General features: G+C 42.7%; 1 protein-coding gene across 1 annotated transcript in view; it reads right to left on the bottom strand.

The window, feature by feature from the left end:
* LOC310687782 (sucrase-isomaltase, intestinal-like) overlaps positions 1 to 27169 on the bottom strand; it is a 90144-nt gene that overhangs the window by 24941 nt on the left and 38034 nt on the right. Inside the window, exons 8-14 of the mRNA XM_083463443.1 lie at positions 18184 to 18309; positions 17803 to 17934; positions 10820 to 10933; positions 9823 to 9939; positions 9637 to 9721; positions 7395 to 7512; positions 970 to 1138 (exon numbers count right to left, since the gene is read on the bottom strand). Of these exons, the coding sequence (XP_083319569.1) occupies positions 970 to 1138; positions 7395 to 7512; positions 9637 to 9721; positions 9823 to 9939; positions 10820 to 10933; positions 17803 to 17934; positions 18184 to 18309 (861 nt within the window). The remainder of the gene's footprint in view (positions 1 to 969; positions 1139 to 7394; positions 7513 to 9636; positions 9722 to 9822; positions 9940 to 10819; positions 10934 to 17802; positions 17935 to 18183; positions 18310 to 27169) is intronic.

Raw genomic sequence — 27169 nt, 5'->3', positions numbered from 1 at the left:
ATTGCAATAGAGGCAACTGATATGTATGCAAATCCCTTCATGAGGACAGCTTGGCTCCCTCTTTTGGAATGAATGGGCCAGCAAAAGATCTTGTATATAGATCAAGGTATGGATATTTCTGTGTACGTAGAACTCTGTTACGTTAAATGGTGTTTGATTGCTGAGCTTTGGGTGTTGTTTAGTCGTTTAGTTGTGTCCGACTCTTCGTGACCCCATGGACCAGAGCACGCCAAAGCTTTGGATAATATATCAATTTAAGTAGGGTGAATTAGCGCTTGTGGCTTGTGGAAGCCAATTGTTTTGTTAGGGACACTTCTTTGTGCAAACCACTGAGGCCACAATGCTCAAACTTCCTCTTCCAAATTATTCTCACGTATGCCAACAGAACCCTGCAGAAATTTGTAATTAAGTTTGTTTCCATGCAAGAAAAGTAGTTATCTAGCACTGAAATGTAAACTTATTAGCATATGCTACCCTGACTGGTAACAAAGTCTGTCCTTTTGCTCTTTTTGCGAAGTATTAATTGAATCACCACGGGTGTAGACACTCCTGTATGGTCTACTAACATGGAGGCTAGTTGCTTGCCTCTCTTCCAGCCTTCAAAATTCTGCATAGGTTTCTGATTCACCTTCCCAATGAAATCTCCTGAGCCCCAAGCCATTCCAGAGGGACATTCAGGAAAAGTCGGGGAGGGCTGTAGGACTGCTATAGGATATAGGGAATGGAAAAATTGCCTCTTTGTGGTCATGCTTTTGTGGATCCATCCCATTGTATAATATGCCTTATGGACTTAAACCCTTGACGCCTACAAGTGCAGCATTTGAAGCATGCCGCAACATCACCCCCACCCCCTGAACTGACACGTTATATTCCTTTGCTTCTGTTGTTATTGCCAACTTCTGTGGCCATTTTGAAATGGTACAGCGTTGTACGCAAATGGTTGCCCAATGTGCCTTCAAAACCACTTACTTGTGGAATTCCGAAAAGATTAAACTCCAAAATTCCAATTATTGATGTGTGCATATCTTCCCAAAGAGCATGGTTGTCCCCTAGCCAGTGGGCTGTATATCTCCCGTTTCCAACAAATGTAGAGCGACTCAACACAAATGGCCTCTTTCCTGTGGCTTCCTTGATGGCCCTGAGAATGAAAAATTGCACCCACATCAGCAAAGCCCTGGGAATTCATTTTCCTTTAGCTTGGAAGTCAAAAATAAAACCAGAGCAGAGGCAAAACTTCAAATGCAACTTTGAAATGTCCGCAGCTATTTCTAATGTAATCCTTATTTGACGTTGGATTTCCTATCTTGGCGCGACATAGTAATTTCTTGATAAAGGCTTCTTTCCCAGATGAATGCTTCCCTTCTCTTTTGAACTTCAAAGAGTATATAGTATCTCACAGTTGCAAAAAGAAAGATCAAGTAATTTAGGGGCTACTGCTTGCTGAACAAGAAAACAAACTGGCCAACCCTCTCTCTCTATGCATTGAAATGTGCTTTCACTTTTAGATGTCATTTTATTTAACAGAATATCCTGTATTAATAACTAACAAAAGAGTTTTCGGAATGTAGAAGATTGCAGAAACCCAACTTCTATTGAATTTCCAGGAGGATTTGGGCAGCTGGTTGCTTCAAGCTTTTTAAAACTGCCAGCTAGTGAGCATCAGTCATTTATATCCATGATTAGATTCATTCTACTCCAGTGCAGTCTATTCATGAGCGCTTGCATCTACATAACCAAACTGGAACTTGTATAAAATATTGTGGCAGCACAGCTTTCAGGCAGGAGACGACATACTAACTATATTATACACTTGGACACCTTGTGAATGGATTAAATTTAACCCTGGGAAGGCTTTCCACTTCCCATCTCTTGTTGCCCCTCATTCCCAACCATGGAGACTAGCTATCTCCCAAGTCCTGACCTTCACAGCGATGCATTGCAGCAGCTTGCTACATATGTCAGGTTCCATTCAGGTTTCATTCTTACTGACTCCAACTGCCTCTAATCCTGACCGGATCACGCTCCCGCTTACAGCCAAGCCGTTCAACCGAGTGTTTACTGAATGGATCCATGTGGAGGTTGGCACCTTCTGAAATCACCGCAGTAAACACTGCCTGCAGTTCAGCCTACCACTACCATGCCAGCAAAGAACTTCCAATGGTGGGTTTAATTAACGGTAAAAATGGCTGGAGGTTAGATTGTGAAGTAGCTGCACCGGCTGCTTGAACAGATGTGGATCAGGGATTAACACTGATGCATATTTTTCTCTACTGATCTACATGTATTGCTTACCTGATATCGGAAGCAGAATTTTGTGTGAACTTAAGAACAAGATGGGGAACTTGTGGTCCTCCAGGTGTTCTGGAGCTGCAGTGCCCTGAGTTGGCCTTGCTGGTTGGGGCAAATGGGAGTTGTAGTTCCCTTATCCCTATTCAAATTCAACATCCTGCTTGCAACAGGTCAACCAAATGCCAACAAGCAATCGCTCCCCAGCAAGTGGCTCTCAGGGAACTACTGCCTCTTACCCTGGAATCTCCATATAGCTATTGATAGAACTCTCCTCCATGTATATATGGCTGTGCAACACACTATGACTTTAATTTTAGGCACATTCTTGCTCTCAAAGAATTCTTGGCAATGTGTTTCAAATGTGCTTTAAATGTACACAGCCTTAGTCTTAACAAAAAAGGTAAGTGCATGTACAGTGGTACCTTGGGTTACAGACGCTTCAGGTTACAGACGCTTCAGGTTACAAACTCCGCTAACCCAGAAATAGTACCTCGGGTTAAGAACTTTGCTTCAGGATGAGTACAGAAATCGTGCTCCGGTGGTGCAGCAGCAGCAGGAGGCCCCATTAGCTAAAGTGGTGCTTCAGGTTAAGAACAGTTTCAGGTTAAGAATGGACCTCCGGAATGAATTAAGTTCTTAACCCAAAGTACCACTGTACTGTCTCTTACCTTGGAATCTGCATATGTGAATGTCAGGACTTGGGAGCTAGCTAGTCTCCATGGTTGGGAATGAGGGGCAACAGGAGATGGGAAAAGGGAAGCCTTTCTGGCAGTACTAACAACGTCAGGGTTAAATTTAATCCATTCACAAGGTGTCCAAGTGTATAATATAGTTAGGATGTCGTCTCCTGCCTGAAAGCTGTGCTGCCACAATATTTTATACAACTTCCAGTTTGGTTATGTAGATGCAAGAGCTTATGAATAGACTGCACTGGAGTAGAATGAATCTAATCATGGATATAAATGACTGATGCTCACTAGCTGGCAGTTTTGAAAAGCTTGAAGCAGCTATTGCAGCTATTGATAGAACTCTCCTCCATGTATATATGGCTGTGCAACACACTATGACTTTAATTTTAGGCACATTCTTGCTCTCAAAGAATTCTTGGCAGTGTGTTTCAAATGTGCTTTAAATGTATATTGTATCTACACAGCCTTAGTCTTAACAAAAAAGGTAAAAATGGTAAAAGACCTCTAGATGGTTAAGTCCAGTCAAAGGTGATTAAGGGGTTGTGGCACTCATCTCACTTTCAGGCTGAGGGAGCCGGCGTTTGTCCACAGACAGCTTTCCGGGTCATGTGGCCAGCATGACTAAACCGCTTCGGGTGCAACGGGACATCGTGACAGAAGCCAGAGCGCATGGAAACGCCATTTACCTTCCCGCCACAGCGGTACCTATTTATCTACTTGCACTGGTGTGCTTTTGAACTGCTAGGTTGGCAGGAGCTGGGACAGAGCAACGGGAACTCACTCCATTGTAGGGATTTGAACCGGCAACCTTCCAAGCCCAAGAGGCTCGGTGGTTTAGACCACAGCGCCACCCAAGTCCCTTCTTAACAAAAGCCATCTAAGAGAATGGCTATCGCCACATCTTTTGCCGTTTCCCAAAATTGCAACATGGAAAGGATTTACACATGATATATCTTGATCATTATTCACAACATGTGAGCACTCTGTGCTTCCCAACAGTGCCTTATTGCCTGGAAGCAGGTACTGATCAGTAATTAATAATAATTAAACAGGACCAAGGGGAAAGAAGGCACAGTGTTGTTAATGTCATGTTGACTCCATAATGATCCTTTGTGGTTTTTGGGAGCATGAAATCAGTGCAGCTGGGGAAAGAGAGAGAAAGACTCTTTCACCTTTAATACTTGTATGGAAGAAGGAATTTTGCTCCGTGCAGCAAGTCACCCCATAAGTTGAGAAATGTGGTGCCTGCCAAAATCCCTCCTCCTATCCAAAGGATGAAAGCTGGAGAGCATGGATTCTGCACACAAATTTGGGGAACACTGATGTTGCCCATGCGTTTTGGCAACTGTCCCAACATTACGGAGCGAGTGGGTACAAAGTGTAGAGGCTTAATGCCAGGAATCTAGGTTTCAGGTCATTGCACTGAGTAGCATTGCCAAGTTACTTGGATCTTGGCATGAGAAGTTAATGTGTCGCTGACTCTTTCCATTGGATCCAGTCCCTTGAAATGCTACTAGAGGGGGCAAAGGAGGGTTCATGTACTATTGCTGATAACCTATTAATCTTGTATTTAAACTAGATTCTTAGACACTCTGAAGGGGACAGGAGAATAATAATGATTAGACTAGGTCTTGCCACAGAATAAGGTGTCTGCATATGTATTCCAGTTGCATGTGTATATTCTGTGTATAAGACGACCCCTATTTTTTTTAACCCAAAATTAAGACAATGCACTATGCACTATCCGTGTATAAGACGACCCCTTATTTTAAACTTCAAAAATTTAGGAAATAATATAGTCTTATACACGGGAAAATACGGTATGTAATGCATATATACTGTTTATATATACACCCACACCCACCCTTGTGGCAAATTTGTTTAAAGAATTTTACTTCCTACTCGGAACACATGCTGCCAAATTCTATTACTACACACCATTGGCTTCCACTTTTAGATTCATTTTTGAACACCTTTCTGTCTTCCAACCTTTTATTTGTTTAGCCAAATAAAGCATTTGCATATGAGTGCAACTGCTCTGCCCCAAGGGGCAAGAGGATCACCGAGAGATGCTTTTGTATAGTATGTTTTGTGTGGAGCTGAAATGACATACACGGGAGAGAAGGTCAAAATTGACCTTTAGTTGCTGGCTTAGTTCTGTACAACAGACACAGCGGGTGTGCAGTTTAAATCAGACTTCCTCCTGGGAAGTAAAATGGTTGGTTACAAACCCCTGGGGAATAATTCAAAAGTGGAGCCGGGCTCATCCCCAGGAATCTTCTGATGCTATAATAAAGCCCTTAGTTGGCCATTATATGAAAAGAGGGGAGAGCCCTGATTTGGCTCTGAATGCTCTTTGTTAGATGAACTCCAGTTGATTCATACTCTATTCGTTATAGAGACTGCTCACCTATAGCCTCTTTTAAATCTCTCTGGGGTAGGTGGACGTTCAATAATAGGAACTGAAGAGTCATAGCCTAAGCCCCTCTGGGTTCATTCTTCTCATAATGCAGCTTAAAGTTACTTTATCCAGTTTCAATTTTGTATTGAAAACAGCATGATGCTTCTGTGCGGTTTCTCCTTTTTTCCAGACCTTAAAAGAGTCCAGCTTCCCTTTTTCAACCACTCTAGTTTCAGAGCAACAGGTGCCTTCAATCTACAGCAGCACCGAGAGTCCACTGCTCTGCAAAAATGTGCTTGCTTGCTTGCTTGCTTTAAGGCCGGCTAGCAACCTGTGTTTCAATCCCACCTCTGTCATGGACTCATCATATGAAATTGGGAATGTTTGTATGGCACTTTGCTCAAAGAACATTTATTTATTTATTTATTTAGTCTACTTCTGACTACTTACTATTTATAAAAAAGATTGCAATAAGTGGTGTAAAGGTAAAGGTAAAGGTAAAGGGACCTCTGACCATTAGGTCCCATCGTGGCTGACTCTGGGGTTGCGGCGCTCATCTTGCTTTATTGGCCGAGGGAGCCAGCATACAGCTTCTGGGTCATGTGGCCAGCATGACTAAGCCGCTTCTGGCGAACCAGAGCAGCGCAGGGAAGTGCCGTTTATCTTCCCGCTGGAGCGGTACCTATTTATCTACTTGCACTTTGACGTGCTTTCGAACTGCTAGGTTGGCAGGAGCAGGGACTGAGCAACGGGAGCTCACCCCGTCGTGGGGATTCGAACCACCGACCTTCTGATCGGCAAGTCCTAGACTCTATGGTTTAACACACAGCGCTATCCACAACCCTTAATAAGTGGTTTACAGTAGCAATATTAGCAACAGACATTCCACTGCCTCATACGGTCCAGTGTAAAATGGTAATTTGGACCAGCCTTTCCTAAGATGGCTGAAACTTAAAAGTCCAAAATACAGGCAGGATCTTAGGTTGCAGAAGCCTGATTTAGGCAATCTCTGGAGCTTTTTATAGCCTCAAATTTGTAACCTTCCTATGATTTTTTTTAAAACTTTTGCAGAAACTCATGGAGAAACAATTGCTTAACAGAGGTTTCTTTTTCTTTTTTTAAGGTTGTAAGGTTTTCAAACTATTTTCCAGGGAACTGTAGTGTTCTGTGGAAGCTTGTTAGCAGTTCCTGAGTGAAAAGATCTGTAACTGGAGATAAAAGAGTTCCTAAAAACAGTTTGCTATTCACTATGTTTATTATCACATTTGCAACCTGGCTTTCCTCCAGGAAGCTGTTGAAACTTAACCCGGATCCCCTCTGATACTATACTACACTGGCTCTCTACTGATCTTCCTCGCAACTTCAGGTAGCCTTGGGTATGGGGTCCAGAGTGTACCCACAGTTCATGCAAGGCAATAGCTATACCCTGCAATCTCCCAAATGAACCAGGGCAGGCAATACAATAAGTGCAAATGTCTGGAAGGAAGCCTTGATAGCAATTTTATAAAAATGGAGAGTATGGCTTAGAGCAGTGGTATGGTGTGTGTGGATGTGGGTGTAAAACACTTTCCTTACTAGCCATTTTCTGAATTAATTTCCACCACACCGCTGCTTCTCCCTCTCATCTTTTACTTTCATCCTTGAAAACATGTGCCTGAAATCCTTGGTGCTGACAGCTCTTATCTAGCCAATTTGTGATAAATTCCCTCCTAACTACCACTACTGGAATAACTTTGGCAATAGTTTCTGCAAGAGCATATGAAATTACTTTATACTGAAGTAAATTATACTGAAGTACATAAAGTACCCAGGCAGCCCATTTTATACGGACTGGGAGTGGTTTGCCCTGCTCTCAAGTCCACCCTCTGCATTTGCAACATGAGATCCTAAGCACAGCCCATTTCAAGTTCCCAGGTGGTACCAATTCTTCCTGAACAAAAAAACTTAAATGAAAACTGTTAACGTATCTTTAAAGATTTTCAGAGCGTTTACTGGAAGACATTCAGAGAACTTACCGGAACGTAGGTGGGGCTTCAGACCATCCAAAAAGGGAATGTGTGTCATAAAGATCTCCCAGAAAAGTTTTAGAATCTGGACACAGTGTGCTTTGAAACAGAGAAGAATCAGAAATTCCTGAAAGTGGAATACAAAATATTAAGAATTATTGTTGAGTAACAAGTCCCTTCACATTCACAGTCATTTTTTAAAAGTAAAGTTGATTCATAAGAAATAAACTTGAAAGTTTTTGTTGGGTTGCTTTATACATCCACCAATAATTACATTTATTCCCATGATTATTCCTGCTGTCTAGCTGTGGAACAATAAGGCATTCAGGATGTAGTTGCATCTAGAGTATAAACTAGGAACGTTCTTTTTGTTGTACACAAACTTGTCCCACAGTAATCACATAAATCACTATTTCCACAAATTGTCCAATTTTTTCAATACTATTCACTGTGGCAAAACTCATGGGTGAGAATATTATCAGAATAAAATTCCCAGCCATGAATTTGGCTCCCTTCCTCAAATAAAGGGAAGAGATTCCTCACTCACAGTTCACCACAACTAAGCCTTCAGTGACAGGCAGTTCCATAATGATGTTTTCCGTTTTGGATTCCCCCCCTGATATTTCATTGTCAGCAGCACATAATAGATATCAACTGCTTGCTGCCAATTAGGCTCCTGAAAACAGCCAGGGTTTGTTAGAAGGATGTTGACCAGACTAATTGCTGGATGGCTGACAGGAGCTGTAGGGCTTTGGGCTTCCCAGAACAGGGTTTTAACCTTCCAAATTCTTTCATATAGAGAGAATACTGCAGCCTGCATAGGGACACTGAACTCTGCACCCAGGTTACGAGGATAGACATGATTCCTCTCTCAAAAAAGTACCTGTACCATTGCCTCTTCCAGCTGACACTGAATGTGAAATATTGAGCAACTGTCAAAATCAATAAAGAAGGTGTCCTCCAGATGTTCTGGACCACAGCTCCCCTCAGCTCTATCCAGTAGGGATGATAGTTAAGAACACTTGGAGTGCACCAGTTAAGAACACTTGGAGTGCACCAGGTTGTCTATCCTTGCAATAAGCAAGGCATTGTAATGTTCAGATCCACAGTCATGCCTGGAATTTTGAATACCGGTGTTCTCATATTCTTGCTCTTTGTGATTTATGTGGTTTCTAGAAACACAATTAGGGTGAGTGAAATCAATAAGACTTAAAAAGCATTTCACTTTCTCTGTGTTTCACCCATCTGTCAGTGCTCAGCTGTAGGTAGCTGTCAGAGGGGAGCGAGGAACCTGGAACCAGTTGTGACAGAGGGCCAGAAAAAACTAGGAGACAGAGCTAAGGAACAAGCAACCTTTTTGAAGCGTCAGGAAGACCTTTTGTTCAAATCCCACCCCAGACAGGAGGCCCTATATAGACTAACCTGGGTATGAGGATTCAATGGTCAGCCTGAGTGGACAAACCAATTCAGAGCCTGGGGAAACTGCTCCCAAAGCAGCTCTGGTGTCTCATCACATCAGAGCCAATGGACATCTATTTCTAACCCTGGTGGGTCCTGACACCATTGGATTGGAGAGGTAGTCATAAAGAATGCAAGTGAACTCTATGATCCTGCTACCACCCCGCAACTCCCCTCCACCCTCCACTCTTCATCCTGCTGAAACAGTTGTGGTTGCAAAGATGGGGGAAGAGGAAAAAGTGACGAAGAGAAGGAGGAGAGCTTATGCTCTCCAGATGTTACTGGACTACAGCTTTCATCATCCATGGCCTTTGGTCATGCTGGCTGGGGCTCATCCCCATCCTTGGGCTTAGGTGTTTTTCAGGGGCGCTGTCCAACACAAGAAGCCATTTCCCTGTCTGTCCTGTACAGGCCTTGAATTTTTGAAGGGGAATTCCACACATTTTCTCCACAGAGGGCATCATGGATTTGCCCACAGTGTAGTACAATGCCAAGAGACAAATGTGATTAACAACATCATGATAGAGACTGTAGCTACCTTGGAAGAGAACTTACTGTCGGAATCATTAACAACTGTATCACTTATACAAGCCCCTTTTTATCTTCTCCCTTGGGGACTATCAAGCCTTGACTTCTATATAGCTCAAGATCAATAGTGAAATACCAGGGATGTCCTAGAAGGACTGATTCTGGTTTTTTAAAAATAATTGTCTACGAAACTTTTAGAAACATTGATGCTGTAAGTGGCTATAGGAATCAGGCAAAGGATATTTGTTTTTCAGAAGTCACTTACTGGGAATGTAAGGTGGGTTGTTGAGGTTGTTGTGAGCACAGCCTGGGATCTGGCCATTGAGAAAATTTGAGGGTTCATTCATATCCTAACCAAATAAAAAACAAGAAACAGGTTAGGTTTTATGGTATACTTTGGGTGGGGGAAGAGAGAGAGATAAAATATAAAGGGAAATATTATCAAACGTACAAGCCAAATACCATCATAAGGAAGGACATTGTGGAACTGAACACACATCTGGGTCCACCAATCAGCTGTTTTGGGGTTGAAGTAGTCAGGGTACACTGAATTTCCTGGAGCCAAGGCCTGGAAGTGAGAATGAAATATATTAAGATAAGGACATTTCAGCCTGCTAATGGACATGGAAAATTTCAGAGATTGCGTGGGATGCAAGCTCGGAGTGTACCACTTGTTGGAATCTGTCTGTCTTGGGAGACAATGGAGTGTGCTTCCAGGGGTGAAGTAAAACCGCTGGAGAATCACAGCACCTGCTGTGGCTGCTGGGACAGGTAACTCGAAACTGCTGCCTCCCATGTTGTTTTTGCTTCCCTCTTGGCCTCACTGATGTGGTCCAGAAGAAAGCAGAGCAATACATTTGACAACAGCTTGGGTGCAGGAGTTACCAGAAGGAGGTGTACAAAGTGCCAGGGATTTAGGAATTCTACTCTGGATTTGTGTAGGGTTTACTCTTTAGACTTTTCTTCTCCCAGATATGTCCTGCAAGGCAGAAGGTAAGGAAATACTTCTTCTTGGAATACCTTTGCTTATGTCCAATTGATTGTGGAGGGCTGCTGCCAATCACTGTCAACAATACTAGGTTACATGGACCAATGTTTGACTTGTTGTCCTATGTTCATATGAAATCATCAAGAGCAGTGTCATAATTAGTGTCTGGCAATGGTATTGTGAGAATGGGTGTTGCTCTCTCTTCCTTTACTCTTACTGTGATTGGACATTGCTGCCATGAGAACATAACTATCAACATGATACACCAGGGTTTCCCAGCTGTTTGGGGACTACAACTCCCATCAGCCATAGCTAGCAGGAGCAGTAGTCAGGGATGATGGAAATTGTAGTCCAAAAAACCCCCACTTTGAGACCCAAGTTTGGGAAACTGTGTAATGTAAACTCTTCCACAACAACAACTATCTTATCCAATCCAAAGGATTGCCCCATCGATACCTACCTGCCCAACAGCTGGAGTCACTCCATCTGAATTTTTCACCCAAATTCCCAATTGTTCTCCAAGTTCGTAGGGTTGGTAAGCCCCTCTAGCTTGATCTTTACTTAGGAAAGGATCCTGATGAGGGAACAAAACAGAACAAAAGTAAAGGATAGGAAATAGAAACACTGCAACAATACCGGTTTTGAAAAATGGGTCTGAGATGCCTGATTATACTGAAGAAAATGGAACTACTGTTTGGGTATGACAATAACCTGGAAATCATCCACTAGAAACCTATTAGCCTTAAAGTTAAAATTTAAGGTGACAGAAATGCAAATATAGTATATTAACAGAGCACAACATAAACCCATCCCTACATAGACATGGGCTAGGTAACATTATTTCCAAACGACGGCATGGAAGAAGCTATTGGTAGGCTAGCAGAATGCCAAAGATGGAAGCAGGACCAACCCTACCATTAGACAAGATGAAATAGCCAATCTCAACACGCAGCAGGTTTTGGGGGTACCATTAAATGGTGGCAAATGTCCAATTAATTAATTATTACCACATGTTGTTACCATATTATTAACCACCATGGAGGTGCCATTTGGATTATTCCCATCACGTATGAAATTGCTTGGGCCACTTCTGAATGGAAGCTACCAGGTTGCTGTCAGAGAACATTATTACAGAAGTGGCCATGAAAAGGGAAAGAGAAGAAGCTTATCAGTCAAAGTGTGGATCCAGAAAAATCCTGTTGGCACTGAACTACCAACTCTTAGAACATCAGAGTATTTATTGGAATTTAAACTTCTTGAATAGAGAATTTCCAAGAAGCTTAAAAACTCGATCACCAAATGAAGCCAAAACTTAGGAAGTTGTCACATTGTGCACCTTCAAACTGTGCACTGGGTATGGCTGCACTTTGCAAATGTAACACACGTTGCCTGAATGGTTTGCGATGAGAACGAATTGTGATTTGGCATGAGCCACGTTAGGGTCCTTTACGATTAATCTTCTAGTGACAAACTATTCAGATGATCTTGTTTCCAAGGGACCAAGGGGTTTGGAAAGTAAGCAAGCAAGAAAACATCTAACTGCACCACTGCTAAATTGCATTGGGAGCTATATTTTTTTATAGCCCTCTTTTTATAGCATTTTTCATATCTGTGGTTTCAAGTCCATTTCATGATATTGGTTTCATCATTTTTGACCTGGCAATATATTGTGAATCATGATGTGTGCTTACGTGTGTGCTATGCACAAATAACAATGTGGGGGAAAACCTGAAGCCAGCCAGTGCCTCTACAGTACATAGCTCCATCCTTATTTCATCCTTATGTTTAGGGAAGCTTTTAATGTTTAATAGGTTACTGTATTTTAGTGTTTTGTTGGAAGCCGCCTAGAGTGGCAGAGGAAACCCAGCCAGATGGGCGGGGTATAAATAATAAATTATTATTATTATTATTATTATTATTATTATTATTATTATTATTTCAGACATTGTGATATATCAGTATATCGTGATGTTCAGCAGGTGATATATCATGAAGTCAAAAATCAGATATCATTCAGTCCTACTGTTCGCCTCTACATAGTTCCATCCTTATTTCAGACATAATGATATATCAGCAATATATAGTGATGTTGAAAACCAGGAATGTAAAACACAGCCGTTAGTAGCCATCAGTGGTGTAGCGTGGGGGGTGCAGGGGGGGGCCGCCCGCACCGGGCGCAACATCTGGGGGTTAGGGTTAGGGGGCGCAAATCCACGGGTTAGGGGGCGCAAATTACTTGCCTTGCCCCGGGTGCTGACAACCCACGCTACGCCACTGCCTGTAGCCATTTCATAAGCCTTACCCTCCACAAATTTGTCTAATCTTCTTTTAAAGCCATCCAAGTATACTGCCATTGCTGTGTCTTGTAGGAGAAAATTCCACAGCACTGTGTGCAGAAGCACTTTCTTTCATCTGTCCTCAATTTCCTTTCCATCCAATTAATTGCCACGTTAAGAGCATTGCACAATACCACTCCAACGGTGGTGGCACGGGAGCTCTGAGCCACACTGTTGCACCAGTGTGACGTCCTGGCGTGGCTTATTGTACCAGCACAATGCCAACACATGAGATCGTTCCAACACAGCAGGCGCACTCCTAAACATGTAAGTGCTAAGAGCGGGTCATAGAATTGAGCCTTTAATCTCATTCCATTCCTTCCCTAATAACTAAATAACGGCTCAGTTTGTCTCGTTTTTTGAAAAAAATAATCTTTTATGATAAATACTGTGCTTTTGGGCACAATAGTCTTATTTCTGGCAGGCTGTACAATACTTTCAAGTGGGGGGGGGGGAGGCATGGCACTACAGACTTGAGGAGTCCAAGCGTTCAGTAGGTGTGCAGTTTTAACTTACGCAAACCCCCTCAGATGTGGTGTTTTTTTTTTAAGTGCTGCCCTTACGTAGTAATTAAAACCCAGGCAGGTGATACCCAGGGGACATTAACACTCTAAAACAACTCAGTTTAATTATCTACACCTAATCTGAACCTCTGATATCTCGTAGCCAAAAGTGTTGTTGTAGTGCATAAATCTAATACATTATGCAGCTCCTGCCTCACGCCAAGGAGAACAAAAGGCTCTGGTGACTGATTTTGCATTCCAAATAAACTCCGTGCCTTTTTCACATGCTCCTACCTATTCCTCAGGGAATGAGTGCCATATTAGAGACTGACAGAATAGCTTAGGAAAGGGTCCAGAGAATTGTCTGAATGGCACACCAACAACGCAGTTCTTTTGCTGGAGTTAAAGGTCCGGCCCTGGATGTGTAAGCTGGCCTGATTTCTTTGGCAGAAGAGTAGGGTATAATTTTGATAAACAGATATTCAAGAATAATGCACATTTTTTCCCCAGTGCATGCAGTGGGGGCTACTGTAAATAAGCAACATTTGACAAAACCAGATCATATTCATACTGGGAGCAAACAGCCCAAACCTGAGCATGTTTACTCAGAAGTAAATCCCACCATATTCAACCTCAGTGGGGCTGATCTTAAACCCTTAATGTCCTAGTCCTCAAGATCATACACCCAGGCTTGCAACATACCATTTCAGAATTAATCCGACCCCTAGTTTTTTGTATGCCAAAGTTCCTGAATATTGTTTTTAATTGTTTAGTGAATTCTAAATTGTTTCCATTTGCTGTTGCAACAAATTCTCTTTTCTGTGGGGGTTGATGAAGAGCAGGCAACCTTCCTCATTAAAGTTATTCTGCTGGAATAGATGTTGATCATTCTGCTTGATAACCATTGTTACTTTTAGAGCATCAACCTTTGTATGGAAACAATGCATTTGCTCTGACTCAGAATAAGTCAGAGGCGAAAATGGGGCCATTGTTCAAGGCAGGCAGCAGAGGCTGATGAGTAAGCCCTGACATTCTTGGGGGGGAAATTGCCAGGAGGCAAAGGGGTGGTAGAGAGACTGAAATTGCCTCATATATTTTTCACATGATACACTCACTTAAAAAACAACAACACAACAGTGATTTTTATGAGGTGAATGCTGCATCCAAATTTGCCTCCACTTCTCCATGCATTGAAGCCCGAGGTGTCAGTAGTGGATAGCATAGTGCTTACCTGACTTCCCAACAGATGAGTTATAGCTTCTAACGGGGAGGAGCAAAGTGGTGGGAGGCTGGCATGGTGCAAATGAATGAGCAGAGCAGGCACCAGATTGGTTCCGCTCACGTGTTCGCTTTGTGCTGCTTCTACATCGCCTCGCCCATCTCCCTCCATTAAGCAGCAGTAACTCAGCTGTCAGGAAGTCAGAAGAACACGGCTGCCCCCCCCCCATCCGCTCCAAGAAATATCCCTGTTCTCCTAAATCCAATGTCCAGAGGAAGCTGGTGCATTTCACAATGCGGAGGCTCGTTCAGAAGGACAACACAAACCGGTAGATAGTCACTGCTCATTGGGAGTTCCCCACGTTCAAAGATAAATAGAGGAACCTGACCTTAAAGGGAAACTCAAAATCTTTGATACAACTACATAGCTAATTTGGCGTTATAAAGGTAAAGGGACCCCTGACCATTAGGTCCAGTCGTGACCAACTCTGGGGTTGTGGCGCTCATCCCGCTTTATTGGACGAGGGAGCCGGCGTACAGCTTCCGGGTCATGTGGCCAGCATGACTAAGCCGCTTCTGGCAAACCAAAGCAGCACACGGAAACGCCGTTTACCTTCCCACTGGAGCGGTACCTATTTATCTACTTGTACTTTGACGTGCTTTCGAACTGCTAGGATGGCAAGAGCTGGGACCGAGCAACGGGAGCTCACCCCATTGCGGGGATTTGAACCGCCGACCTTCTGATCGGCAAGCCCTAGGCTCTGTGGTTTAACCCACAGCACCACCCGCGTCCCTATTTGGCTTTATTACATTGACTTATTATCATAGATGCGTAGGCAGAACATAGCAAGTGCCTTACCAGGTCAGGCGAAAGGCCCATTTAGTCCAGGACACTGTTCTCAAAGTTGAGAACCAGATGCCCATGGAAAGCCCCCCAAGCAAGACATCAGTGCAATTGTACCCTCACCACTCGTGATTCCAAGCAACTGGTAGAATACAGCCATCATGGCTAGTAGCCATTAAAAGTCTTATCCTCCATGAAACTGTCCAATTCTCCTTTAAAGCCACCTCTATCAAGTCCCTCCCCCTTAATCTACATTTCTTCTAAGCCACTGTTCCTCAAAATTGGGTCCCTAGATGTTTACGGACTACAGTTCCCATCATCCCTGGTCTTGCTAGCTAGGGATGATGGCAGTTGTAGTCCCAAAACAGCTGGAGACCCAAGTTTGCGAAACGCTGTATCTAGGCTAAAAAGCTGCAAAAATGATGAACTTTCTTCTTAGGGGAGTTGCTCCAGACTCGTGATAATTTTGATTGTCCCATGCCTCACCTTTTCCAGCAATTCATTTTTCAGATGGTGGTTTCGTTCTTGATTGCTTTGCTAATGATCCCTAGCAGGGCATTTGCCATTTTCACAGTAGCCACACCATAACCCTGTCTTCACTGAGCTGTTCATTAAAACCACCACATCCCTCTACTGGTCAGTCATTACTAGCTTGCACTTCACACTGAAATGCGTTTGCCATTCACATGTTCACCTCCTAATAAGGGAATGAGTTTATTCTGCATGTATCGGTCTCTAGAATAGAGGAGTAGACCGTCTCCCTCCTCCTAGCAGCTCACAGAGGCAGCTGTGGCTGAGAACATTTGCATTTGTCCCTAGATTATGCCCCCTTCCATTCTAAGTAAAGACCCATTTTTGACATGTTTTCATCAGCACAGCTCTTGGGAGAAAGCAAAAAGTGCTCTTCAGCTTTAATCGGTATTCTTGCAATTATAACACCAGGTCCTATTAGCCTGCGGGATGCATTAAGAATTCTTAATGTGCTTCCTTTGGTGATGGATTTACTAAACTGAAGAACTGTGTTTTCTGGCATGCTTATGGATTCTGAATTAGAGATGAAATATTAGGCTAGCATTTAGAGGGAAACTATTAGGCTGGCGTTATAACGATGCTTTGTGCACCTATGCGGCACATTTCATCTGAGCATCCATGACAGTCAGAGGGATGTGAACAGGAACTATGTCACTTGGCCAGTCTCAGTGGCTCCTCCCAACAGATATTTCCAGAGCAGTAAAGAATCTTGCTTCACAGAAGTAGCTCCCACACAATTCTGGTAACATGAGTTGGCTTTAAAGGGCACAAGATGGCCTAAGAACTTCCTTCTGCCTTATGAACAGATTATGATCATGACAACCAATGTACTCCCCCCCCCCTTACAAAATCCAAAGCAGTGGTTTTAGTGGGTTCAAGGTAGTCAGAAAATTCCTTTTTCCATATTCATGCAGACCCTCACAAAGAGATACATTGAGCTGGATATATAACAGAATTTTTACATAGCAGGGATGGGGAGGTTTTTTCAAACCAAAGGATCGCATTCCCCTGTGGGGAGCATTCTGGGGGTGCCATGCCAATAATAATAATAATAATAATAATAATAATAATAATAATAATAATAATAATAATAATAATAATTTATTATTTATATCCCGCCCATCTGGCTGGGTTTCCCCAGCCACTCTGGGCGGCTTCCAACAAAATATTAAAATACAATAGTCTAGTAAACATTAAAAGCTTCCCTAAACAGGGCTGCCTTCAGATGTCTTCTAAAAGTCAGATAGTTGTTTATTTCCTTGACATCTGATGGGAGGCCGTTCCACAGGGCAGGTGCCACTACCAAGAAGGCCCTCTGCCTGGTTCCCTGTTACTTGGCTTCTCACAGCAAGGGAACCGCCAGAAGGCCCTCGGCGCTGGACCTCAGTGTCTGGGCAGAATGATGGGGGTGGAGACGCTCCTTCAGGTATACTGGACCAAGGCCGTTTAGGGCTTTAAAGGTCAGCACCAACACTTTGAATTGTGCTCGGAAACGTACTGGGAGCCAATGTAGGTCTGTCAAGACCGGTGTTATGTGGTCTTGGCGACTGGGTGGGGCCAAAAGCAAAAGTAGGCAGGGCACCGGATGCAAGAGGATACCTTCCAGCGAGGCACTTGAGGAAGGCACAGAGAGGGGTAAGTCCTGAGAGCCAGAGAAAGAGAGAGGCTTAGAGGACCTCATGTAGCCTCCAGGCCTGATGTCCCTCCATCCCTGCTGTACAGCACCCCCCCAATCCATAATAGTGTTTGTGTTTTCTTCCTCTCCCACATAGTACCCACTCACTTCCCACCCCTCCCATTCTCATATTTTCACTAGGGACCCCCCCCCCCAAAAAGAAAAGAAAAAAACTGAACAGAGCATACTGAGAGTACAATGTACATTACCCGTGGGGGGAGCATCCTGTTATAAAAGAAAGTAGAGGAGAGAATCTTTGCTTCAATGCCACAATTCATATAGCAAGTCATATGAATGAAAGCACTGTAAACAAGGTTAGCACTTAAGCTCATTTACCAGAATAATGACATAATGCAATCCATCCTTCTTCAACTCTTGCATGAATTCCGGTAGGCCAGCATACTTTTCTTTGTCATATGTGAAGTCCAACTTACGGTCCATATAGTCAATGTCTCCGTACTGGACATCCTGGCAATTGCAACAGAAATACGTTGTGTTTAAGAAGAATAAAGCACAAAGGTTAAGTTTTACCTTTTTGCTCAGGCTGATACCATAATAAAAGCTGGTACAGAAATTACCCCATGCCCTATCAATTATATAATTAATATAATACGCACAAACATTATCAATACTATTCTTTTAGGGATACAATCTGTTCTTGTTCATTGGTTTCCCCGGGGAACCAATTTAAATACACATTGCAAAATGCCCACTTACGTAGGGGATGCCATACTCTGTCATGCGCTTCACAACTTGTTCTACTGCAGCAATGTCAGGATATCCCCATCGTGAGAGCTGGTACCCCAGAGACCAGTAGGGAGGAAGATGTGGCCGTCCAATAGCCTTAAAAGCAAAAAACAGAACCAGAACATTTTTAGTTTTTTGGGTTTTTTAAGTGTCCTGCAGAATCTCATACAGTGACAGAGAAATTTAGATATTTTAGTTCTTTCTGTTAACATGAAACTCAGGTAAATTTAACAGGTGTGTTACACTCAGCAAAGTGCTACAGTGGAACCTCGGTTTTCAAACATAATCTGTTCCGGAAGACCGTTTGACTTCTGAGGCATTCGAAAACCAAGGCGCAATGGGCAGTCGGCAAAATCCATTGAGAAAAAAGAAAAACACGTGGCAGAAGCCATTCGACTTCCGAGGCACGTTCGAAAATGGAAGCGTTCGAAAACGGAAGAGTTCGACTTCCGAAACGTTCAGCTTCCAAGACGCTCGAAAACTGAGGTTCCACCGTAATTCTATTCTTTGTAGTGCAGACCTTGGAACTGTGGGGAAATTATAACTTTATCAGGCAGCAAAGCAGGAGTCTAGTGTCACGATCTGTGGAGAGTGAGCGTATATTTCTTCTCAGAAGTAGTGAGTTCAAGGGGACTTGATCCCAGGTAGTGTACAGAGGATTGCAAACCTTGTTTCTGTAGGGGAGGAAATACTTTTCAAATCTATTTTAGTTGTGTGTTAGCTTTTCTCTGCACTTTGAGCAGGCAAGATAGCTAGGGAAGCTGATTAGAGGCCTTTTAAACAAGTAAGATGTCACGAAGATGCCGACAAACTTTTGTAGTTAAAGTACCACAAGGAATATTCACACAATAGCTCTTTTGAAGAGCAGGAACACAACCAGCATTATCAAGAAGCAGTTTTGTCGAGTAGAAGATTCCACCCCGAAGGAGAGCACTTTCCTTCCTCTTAATCTATCATTACCGAGTAGGGTGGGTGGAGATCAGATCAAGTATCGTTTTCAACAGAGGTGCCAAAATGCCTCAAAGCCAGCATTGTGGAACAGCCACCATGAGCTGATTTTGCCTCTCAACATTTTGCCACCCTAGTAATTAGTAATTTCACCAGATGAGAATATTGTTATAGAACTGCATACAGGAGTTAAGGTCACCTTCTGATGGATTTTCCACCTCAAATATAAAACAGCCTTATAATATCCTGATTTTGCAGTCCTTGCTACTTTCGTAGCCTTGAATGAGAGGCTGTTGAGGAGATCTGTGATAAATAGGACAAACGGGGAGGGAAAGCATTCCCTTCTTATTTTCTTCACCCAATGCATATTTGTTCAGCCTTTTGTCAGATGGTGGGAAACACATGGATTTTCATCTCGGGGTATAAACATCACAGATCACTTCAGCAGTGGGTGTTTTGCGGTGGGGAAGACAGATGCTGCAGACCCCTTTTCAGGCCCACAAAGAAACAAAATTGTGTCCTAATTTCACCCAGTGACTGGTGTCTCCCTCTTTCTTCCCAATACAAGCCTCAGCTGTGCTTGGAATTTACTAAAACTACCTTCTTGCTCCTGCTATAGTCCGTACCCTAGTTGTTTCAATTTACCACCATCTAAAGTTCAAGTCTAAATGGCACATTGAAGAGACCATATTTAGCTGTTCCCATTGACAGGTGGCTGTTCCATGCATTTGTATAGCAATACTGTTCCGCTAATTAAATGTTGGAAAAAATACCCTGAGTTTTCTTCCACATACTGGCTCCGTCCAATCCCCAGTTTCTTCATAGCCATTGCCAATTAGCAAGCCTTTAATTAAATCAATACAACATTTTGAACTTCCCAGCCCAGAATGATACTATTTTTAATGCCACAGTCTGCTAAGCTACCTCATCGAAAGGTTGGTGTTTATTCAGAGCTCTCTGAGTTTTAATTATTTGCATTCACCTCCTCAGGTCAATCACACACACACACACACCAAGCTCAGCTAATTGCAATCGACTACTCATAGTTCAGGCACTTGATTTGGTATAGCTAAGCATTTGCAAATTGTTGAATGGCAAAATAACAATTGTGCACTCCTTGAAACCATCACACAAGATGGCTTTGCCACCCCACAGGGATGAGCTGCAGACAACCGCAAGTTTCTCCAAATGTCAAAGCACTTTTAAGATTGCTGTCTTATATATTAAGGTTACCAGATGTTTTTCAGTGAATCTGGGGAAACTTTTCAACTTCAGTAGGAAATGATAGGATTTTGTCAGGGGACTGATTTGGAAATCTGGGGACCGTCCCCGGGAAATGGGGATATCTGGTAACCTTATTATATATAGTATATAATATAATATAGTATATAATATAGTATATAGTATATATATATAGTATATATAGTATATAATCTTATAATCTTACATTGCAAGTGCAGCTTTATCAAAATCCTAGCATTGTACAGGTGTTCCGCTACTAATCAGAATAACTCAAGATAAGAAATGAGGAGTTGGCTTGTCATGGAAAGAATTAGTAAGAAGAGCTTTGGAAAGCTATGTAGTTTTTGGGAGGAGCGGGGAGGAACCAGTTATAGAAATTTTCAGCGTTGAATGCACTTTTCACCTGGCTGCTGATACTGAAAGCTAACAAGTAACCTCCCATCTGTGTACACAGTAAGTTATGACTCAAAGGTCTACTGTCCCTTAGCAGGACAGGATTTAGGTTTGATGAGGCCCTAAGCTACTGAAGGTAATGGGGCCCATTATATGTCCAGCTGTCCTCTGTCAACAACAAACAGACTTCCGAAACGGATTAAGTTTGAGAACTAAGGTACCCCTGTATATAGAAATGAGCAAACCAGTGATATTTTAGGGAGCAGGCTAGCAGGAGGGGCCCATTACTTACATCATAGGAGCCTACACAACACAAAACACTGTTGCTGTATGTAGGTTTTATTTTATTTGTTTTTTATCTTATATTTTAGAAATGTACATCGAGGTGTTTTTTCCTTTAAATTTTCTGGGGGCCCCCAAGAGAGTGGGCCCTAAGCTATAGCTTGTTTTTCTTATAAGTAAATCCGGCACTGTCCCTTAGCCAAAAATGTTGTGATCAAAAATGTTGTGAGTTTATTGTAGGGAATATGGACAAAAAAAGAAATTATGTCGTTTAAAATCTGCCTAGTGCTTTTTAATTAGTTCAGTGCTTTTGCACTCATTGGCCGGAAAGCTGGAAGACAGAAATAGGTTTACCTCTTGGCACTAATGGGAACTTATTTTCTAAGCATCACAGGCATACAAGAAGAGGGTGTCTTTGGTCCCAATCATGTTTGGAGAAGGAAGGTATCAACCTCCTTCATGTATGCTGCGGTCCCAATAAAGACACCTTCACCTATAATTCATTAAAGGAAAAACAATGGTATAGCTACAACTTATGCTTCTACCATGGTGTGCTACTTGGCTCTTAGTGAACTTAAAAATAATAATCAAGTACTGGGTTGTTACAGACCTGTCAGTACAAGATTCCCACCACATAGTGGCAGAACTCACAGCCAGGTGACTGAGACATTCTTCAAGGGGAAAGGTGGAGAAGAGGCTTGCTGGAATTCCCAGGAAAAGAGGCTTGCCGATTCGATTACCACCCAGACTCCAGAATTAAGTAGTGCAAAGGGTGATGTGTCTGCTTGCTTTAGATTTGGGAGAAGTTACAGGGACTACTTAGGCTTGCACCTATGCAATTCGTTAAATATATATGTCAGAGCTGGGACGCCTCCCCCTACCCGCCCCATTGCAGCAGCTGGTATTGGGAAGATATTTGGCAGGAACCCCAGAGTTTCCCTGGCTTTCTCAGGTTCCTGGCAAGAGCAATGGCAAAATGCATGCATCGTCTCAGGGCATGATCAAACTAAGCTTCTCAGTAATACTTCTGCAGGAGAAAGAGTTCAGCAGGAGTTCAGAGCAAGACTCCAGCACTGAAAGTCTTTCTCACAGCATTAATGCTTCCTCTCAATAACTGAAGGGCCTCAATGTACTGGTACCCTGCTGCTAAATATTTGAGGGTATGTGTTCCCAAACAGTAAGTACCACCCTTGCATGACATTATCTTAGGTCACATCAACACCATATATTTAAAGCACATAGCTTCCGCCAAAGGGTCCTGAAAAACTGTAGCTTACGTTTCACAGAGTTGCAATTCCCAGCACCCTTCCTAGGATTTTGGGGCGAAAGCCACACACTTTAAGTGCGTGCAGACGTGACCTAAATTCAGAGCATCAGGTTGGTTTGGAAACCATGGACAACACGATTCTCTTGCTGATGCCACCACAGGGCAACAATATGTTCCACAGAGCCCACAAATGTACTTGCCAACCCTGCATAATAAGACTGGAAATTTCCAATGTGGAAGAAACATTATTCGCCTATTGGGTGGGTAGGTTGTCTAAAGGTAAAGGACCCCTGACAGTTAAGTCCAGTTGTGAATGACTCTGGAGTTGCGGTGCTCATCTCACTTTACTGGCCAAGGGAGCCGACGTTTGTCCACAGAGAGTTTTTCTGGGTCATGTGGCCAGCATGACTGAGCCGCTTCTGGTGAAACCAGAGCAGTGCACGAAAACGCTGTTTACCTTCCCGCTGGAGTGGTACCTATTTATCTACTTGCACTTTGATGTGCTTTCGAACTGCTAGGTTGGCAGGAGCTAGGACAGAGCAATGGGAGCTCACCCCGTCACAGGGATTCGAACCGCCGACCTTCCGATCGGCAAAACCTAGGCTCAGTGGTTTAGACCACAGCACCACCCACGTCACTGGGTAGGTTCTCTACCTCAAGCTATATATTAGGTTCAAAGCTTTGAAATATTGAGCTCAGTGCCAGATACAGCACATGGGACATGTGGGACAGATTCCTATACTTCTATCAGCAAATGGTCAGCCATATATCAGGCTTAACTTTACTTAATTAAATGGAAAGGAACCAAGACGATGAAGTACACAAAGTAGATGAGGTACACAAACTGGTTCCATATGAGAACTGGGGTCTAAAAAGCTGCTTAAACACACACACGCTTCTCTGACCCAGTAGAATCATTTTTCTTTGAACATGTGATCTCCATGTCATACCATGGGTGGTTGGCTTTTTTATAATAAAAAACAACTCTCCTCCATTTTAAAAGCAGTTTTGCCACATTGCATGGTAGAGGGACTACTAACAAATCTATCAAGGAACTTTATGGATTCTGAATGGCATCTTTAAAATAGATATCAGGGAAGGACAGGATTTACAGCCACCATTCCATACTCTCCAACATTTCTCCAATGAAAATAGGAATGTCCTATTCAGGGCCATCTTACCCATAGGCACTAGGGGTGTGGGGCACCCGGGTGCCGGGCTCTCATGGGTGCAAGGCCAAGAGCCTGGGGCCCGAGAGTTGAGTCCGGGGAAGAGCCCACCCATTGGTCAGAGCGCTGTGGTGGGCTCTTATGCTGTGGGTGGCTCAGCGCAGCAAGTTCAGGGGCAACCGAGTCAGTGAGACGTTGAGGCGGCTGGCCGGCTCTGCCCTCCTCCTCACCTGGGACTGGGCAACGGGGGGGGGGCACCGGTCGGATCTTTGCACCCCGGCACCACATATGCTTAAGACAGCCCTGATCCTATTCCATGATGATATTTATACCCCACCCATCTGACTGGGTTGGCCCAGTCACTCTGGGCGGCTTCCAACATATGAAAAAGCTCACTAAAATATTAAACATTAAAAACCTCCCTATACAGGGCTGCCTTCAGATGTCTTCTAAAGGGTGCATAGTTACTTATCTCTTTGGCTTGGGGGCCACATAACTCCATACCCTCCATTTCTCTGACACAAATAGGGACATCCTAAAGAAAACCGGGACATTCTGGGTTCAAATCAGAAACTGGGACGGCTTCTGTAAATCTGGGGCTGTCTCTGCAAAATAGGTACACTTGGAAGGTCTGCCATTCTACATGATAGTTTCTTTTTTCTACAAGACAGACCTCTGCAGCACCTTTTCACCAACTAGGTACTGAGTTGTTACTGATGTTGGAGCTCAAGGGTGCGTCCTTCAATAACCTAGGCTTTTCATCCGCATTAGCATGCTTTTAGGAGCATCCTGGTTTGGGCTATAGGAGTCCTTCTCTAGGCAGTGTGACCCATACATAATCCTGTTATAGATTCAGTTACGTAACTGCACCCTTGAGCTTGTAAACATCGGGTGTAACCTAAGGCAAGGCTATATTCTGCCAGAGCCCCCCTGAGGAAACAGCATGTAGGGTTGAACAATTACAAGAAAACTGCTTGCAAGGTGGTCTTAACTTTTAAAACAGTTCCTTTCCCAAGTTCATTAGGCTGGAGCGTCTAAGGTGAACTTGGTTTTGAATTAACAGAATAGTCCAAGAGAAGACTTTAAAAGTAGGACAGCTGGGGAAACAAATGTTCCTTCGTCTAATTACGCCTTAGATGGTCTCTCAAATGGATCCCCCTGAAGCTTCCCAATAAAGTAACCAACATCTGGCAGATATTCCAGATGGTTCCGCTGAAGCAGAGCAGAATTTAGTAGACCTGGAATTTACGTCTGATGTTGCCAGAATAGAGCTTTCTTTCCTTGAAATGTAGCCTCAGTGTAGAGCTTTCGGTACGCTTTGCAAAAGTGCACAGAACAAAGGCTATAGAATAATTTGCAAAAGTACAATAGAGGGCGAAGAAAAATAACTGAAACCGTAGAAGGGCTAAATCTATAAGCTACTAGCCAGAAACAAAGAGATGAGGGAACGTCAAAGAGGAATAGTTTTGTGAATTCTTCCTGCAAACAGTGTCTCCTGCATTTGAGCATTCATAAAGGGATAACTCTGAAAAAGCTTCACAGCTGAATTCTTATGGGAATGTAATGTATCTGTTTGGAAATAATTGGTGTAATTCAGAGGATATGTTGGCTTTAAAAGGTTATCTAAAAGAGCACAACAATACAATACAATACATTAGCTTTAGTTTTAAATATTATTTCTAATAAATAAACCCTGGAACATGTTCCCTCTCGATTTATCTGAAATCTAAGAGCATTGTGATCTTTTCTATTGTTTGCCACTAGGATATGTTTTTTCATGTGAAGGTTATGTATATCTAAAAGTGCACCCAAATAAAGTTGACAAATCAGGGAGGAAGTCTGTAGGCTGGGTAGGATCGCTTTCTATGTGCTGGAAGGTTTATTTTGTGGGGCCACTTTGCAAAAAAGCAACGTATGGTAAAAAGTGGTAGGGCCGGCCCATAATGCTTAGTGAAGTGACTGCCTCAGGCAGCTGATTGAAAGAGTCTTGAAAGGGCAAAAAATGATTAGTTACTTAAGTTATTGTAATTTTACTGCTAGGGAGAAGGAGTAGAACTTCTGGGATTTTGGCCTTGGGTACTATGCACATTCACTACCATTCATTTAAAGCACATGGCTCCCGCCAAAAAAAATCCTCTCACAGAGCTACAATTCCCAGCACCCATAACAAACTACCATTTCCAGGACTCTAGAAGCTATTTTTTAAAAAACAACAACAACAACAACAACAACTTTGGTTTGTGAAGACTTATTCCTGTCAGAATGGCATTTATTTTTCTCCTATACAGGAATTATTATCATCTCTCCTCAAGCTCCCCAATTAGAAGCTGTGAGAGAAGCAGGATAAGAAGAAGAAGGGATTGAATGCTACCAATTTGGCAGGTGAAAGGTCATGCCAGGTCTGAACAAACTAAATTGTCTCCCTCGGCACATCCCTTGCTTTTGAAATTTGCAGTCAACATATTCACCAATTGAGTCATGTTCTAATAATAGCATCTGGCGTTTAAAGATTTCCAGGAAGCTGGCTTCAGAAATAATTTCACAGTGAAATTACCTCAGAGCACTTCCTCAGACTTCCCACCGTGATTTCCACTGTAGCAAAGAACTTGGGGGCAATATCCATTACTGCTGGCCTGTCACATGTTTATTTTGGAAATATGAGGTGGTGCTTAGGTTATTTTTTTACAGTCCCACCCTAGCTGCCATTGGGTACCAACAGAGATCAAGACTGAGCTTTATATTTTCAGTTGCTCCCACTTTGCTGAGTTGGGGAAATTTTAATTTCAGACATCAGGGAGCAGGGGCAGGCTTCCCAGAGGTTTGCTAATTGATTAGGATTTCACCTGAGAAATTCTGAATGGCGGCTATATTTATACAGGCAATTTCCCAAGGAGTTTTCCTATTATTACAATATAACTGGTACAACACGAACAGAAAATAAAGTTACCATCAATGGCACTGACAGTGAAAGTAATTGAATAAAATATATTAATCACACATCACAACTCTAACTCGGAAGTAATCACCACCGTGTTCAGTTGGACTTACTCCCAGGTAAGTGTGAATAGGATTACAGCCTCAATGTCCTATTTTTATTTTTGTGCTTTTTTGTAAGCTGCCCAGGGCATATTTACTGACAGGTGGCTATAATTAGTTCAATGATTAATAAGGATACTAATGATATAAGGCATCAACAACACCCATCAAAGCATCCGTTTTGTCATGCCACAAATGTACACTGTGTACGTTTGGGAATGTGTGTGAAATTTACCTGCCGATCTTTGAAATACCTAATTTTAACGAAAATAAGTTTATTTGGCCTTACTGATCTTATATCATTCATTCAACGCTACCTATCTCTGTTATAGCAACCGGTTATCTATAGCCAAGCTCTATGCTATAACCTTATTTACTTTTGTGTCTTTAGAAGAGAATTCCTGCATTTACTCTGAGAAGAATGTATGACGGACAGTGTAAGGAGAGAAGATCTGGTGTTGCCAACGACGCAATAAGCTAAACAATTAATAAATGCCATATTCTTCAAAGTTGGGAACGGCTAATGTAAGTTTGAAAGGGTGTTAAAAGGGGAAATTGAGCTTTTCCGCTAATGAAATAATGGAGGCTTATGAATTATTTTCTTTGACTTCAAATGTTC

Source organism: Podarcis liolepis (genome assembly GCF_965112155.1).
Source record: "Podarcis liolepis genome assembly, chromosome: 10".
Classification (NCBI taxonomy): Eukaryota; Metazoa; Chordata; class Lepidosauria; order Squamata; family Lacertidae; genus Podarcis; species Podarcis liolepis.
Note: the sequence above shows the minus strand (reverse complement) of the source record. Positions and strands in the feature narration are given on the sequence as shown.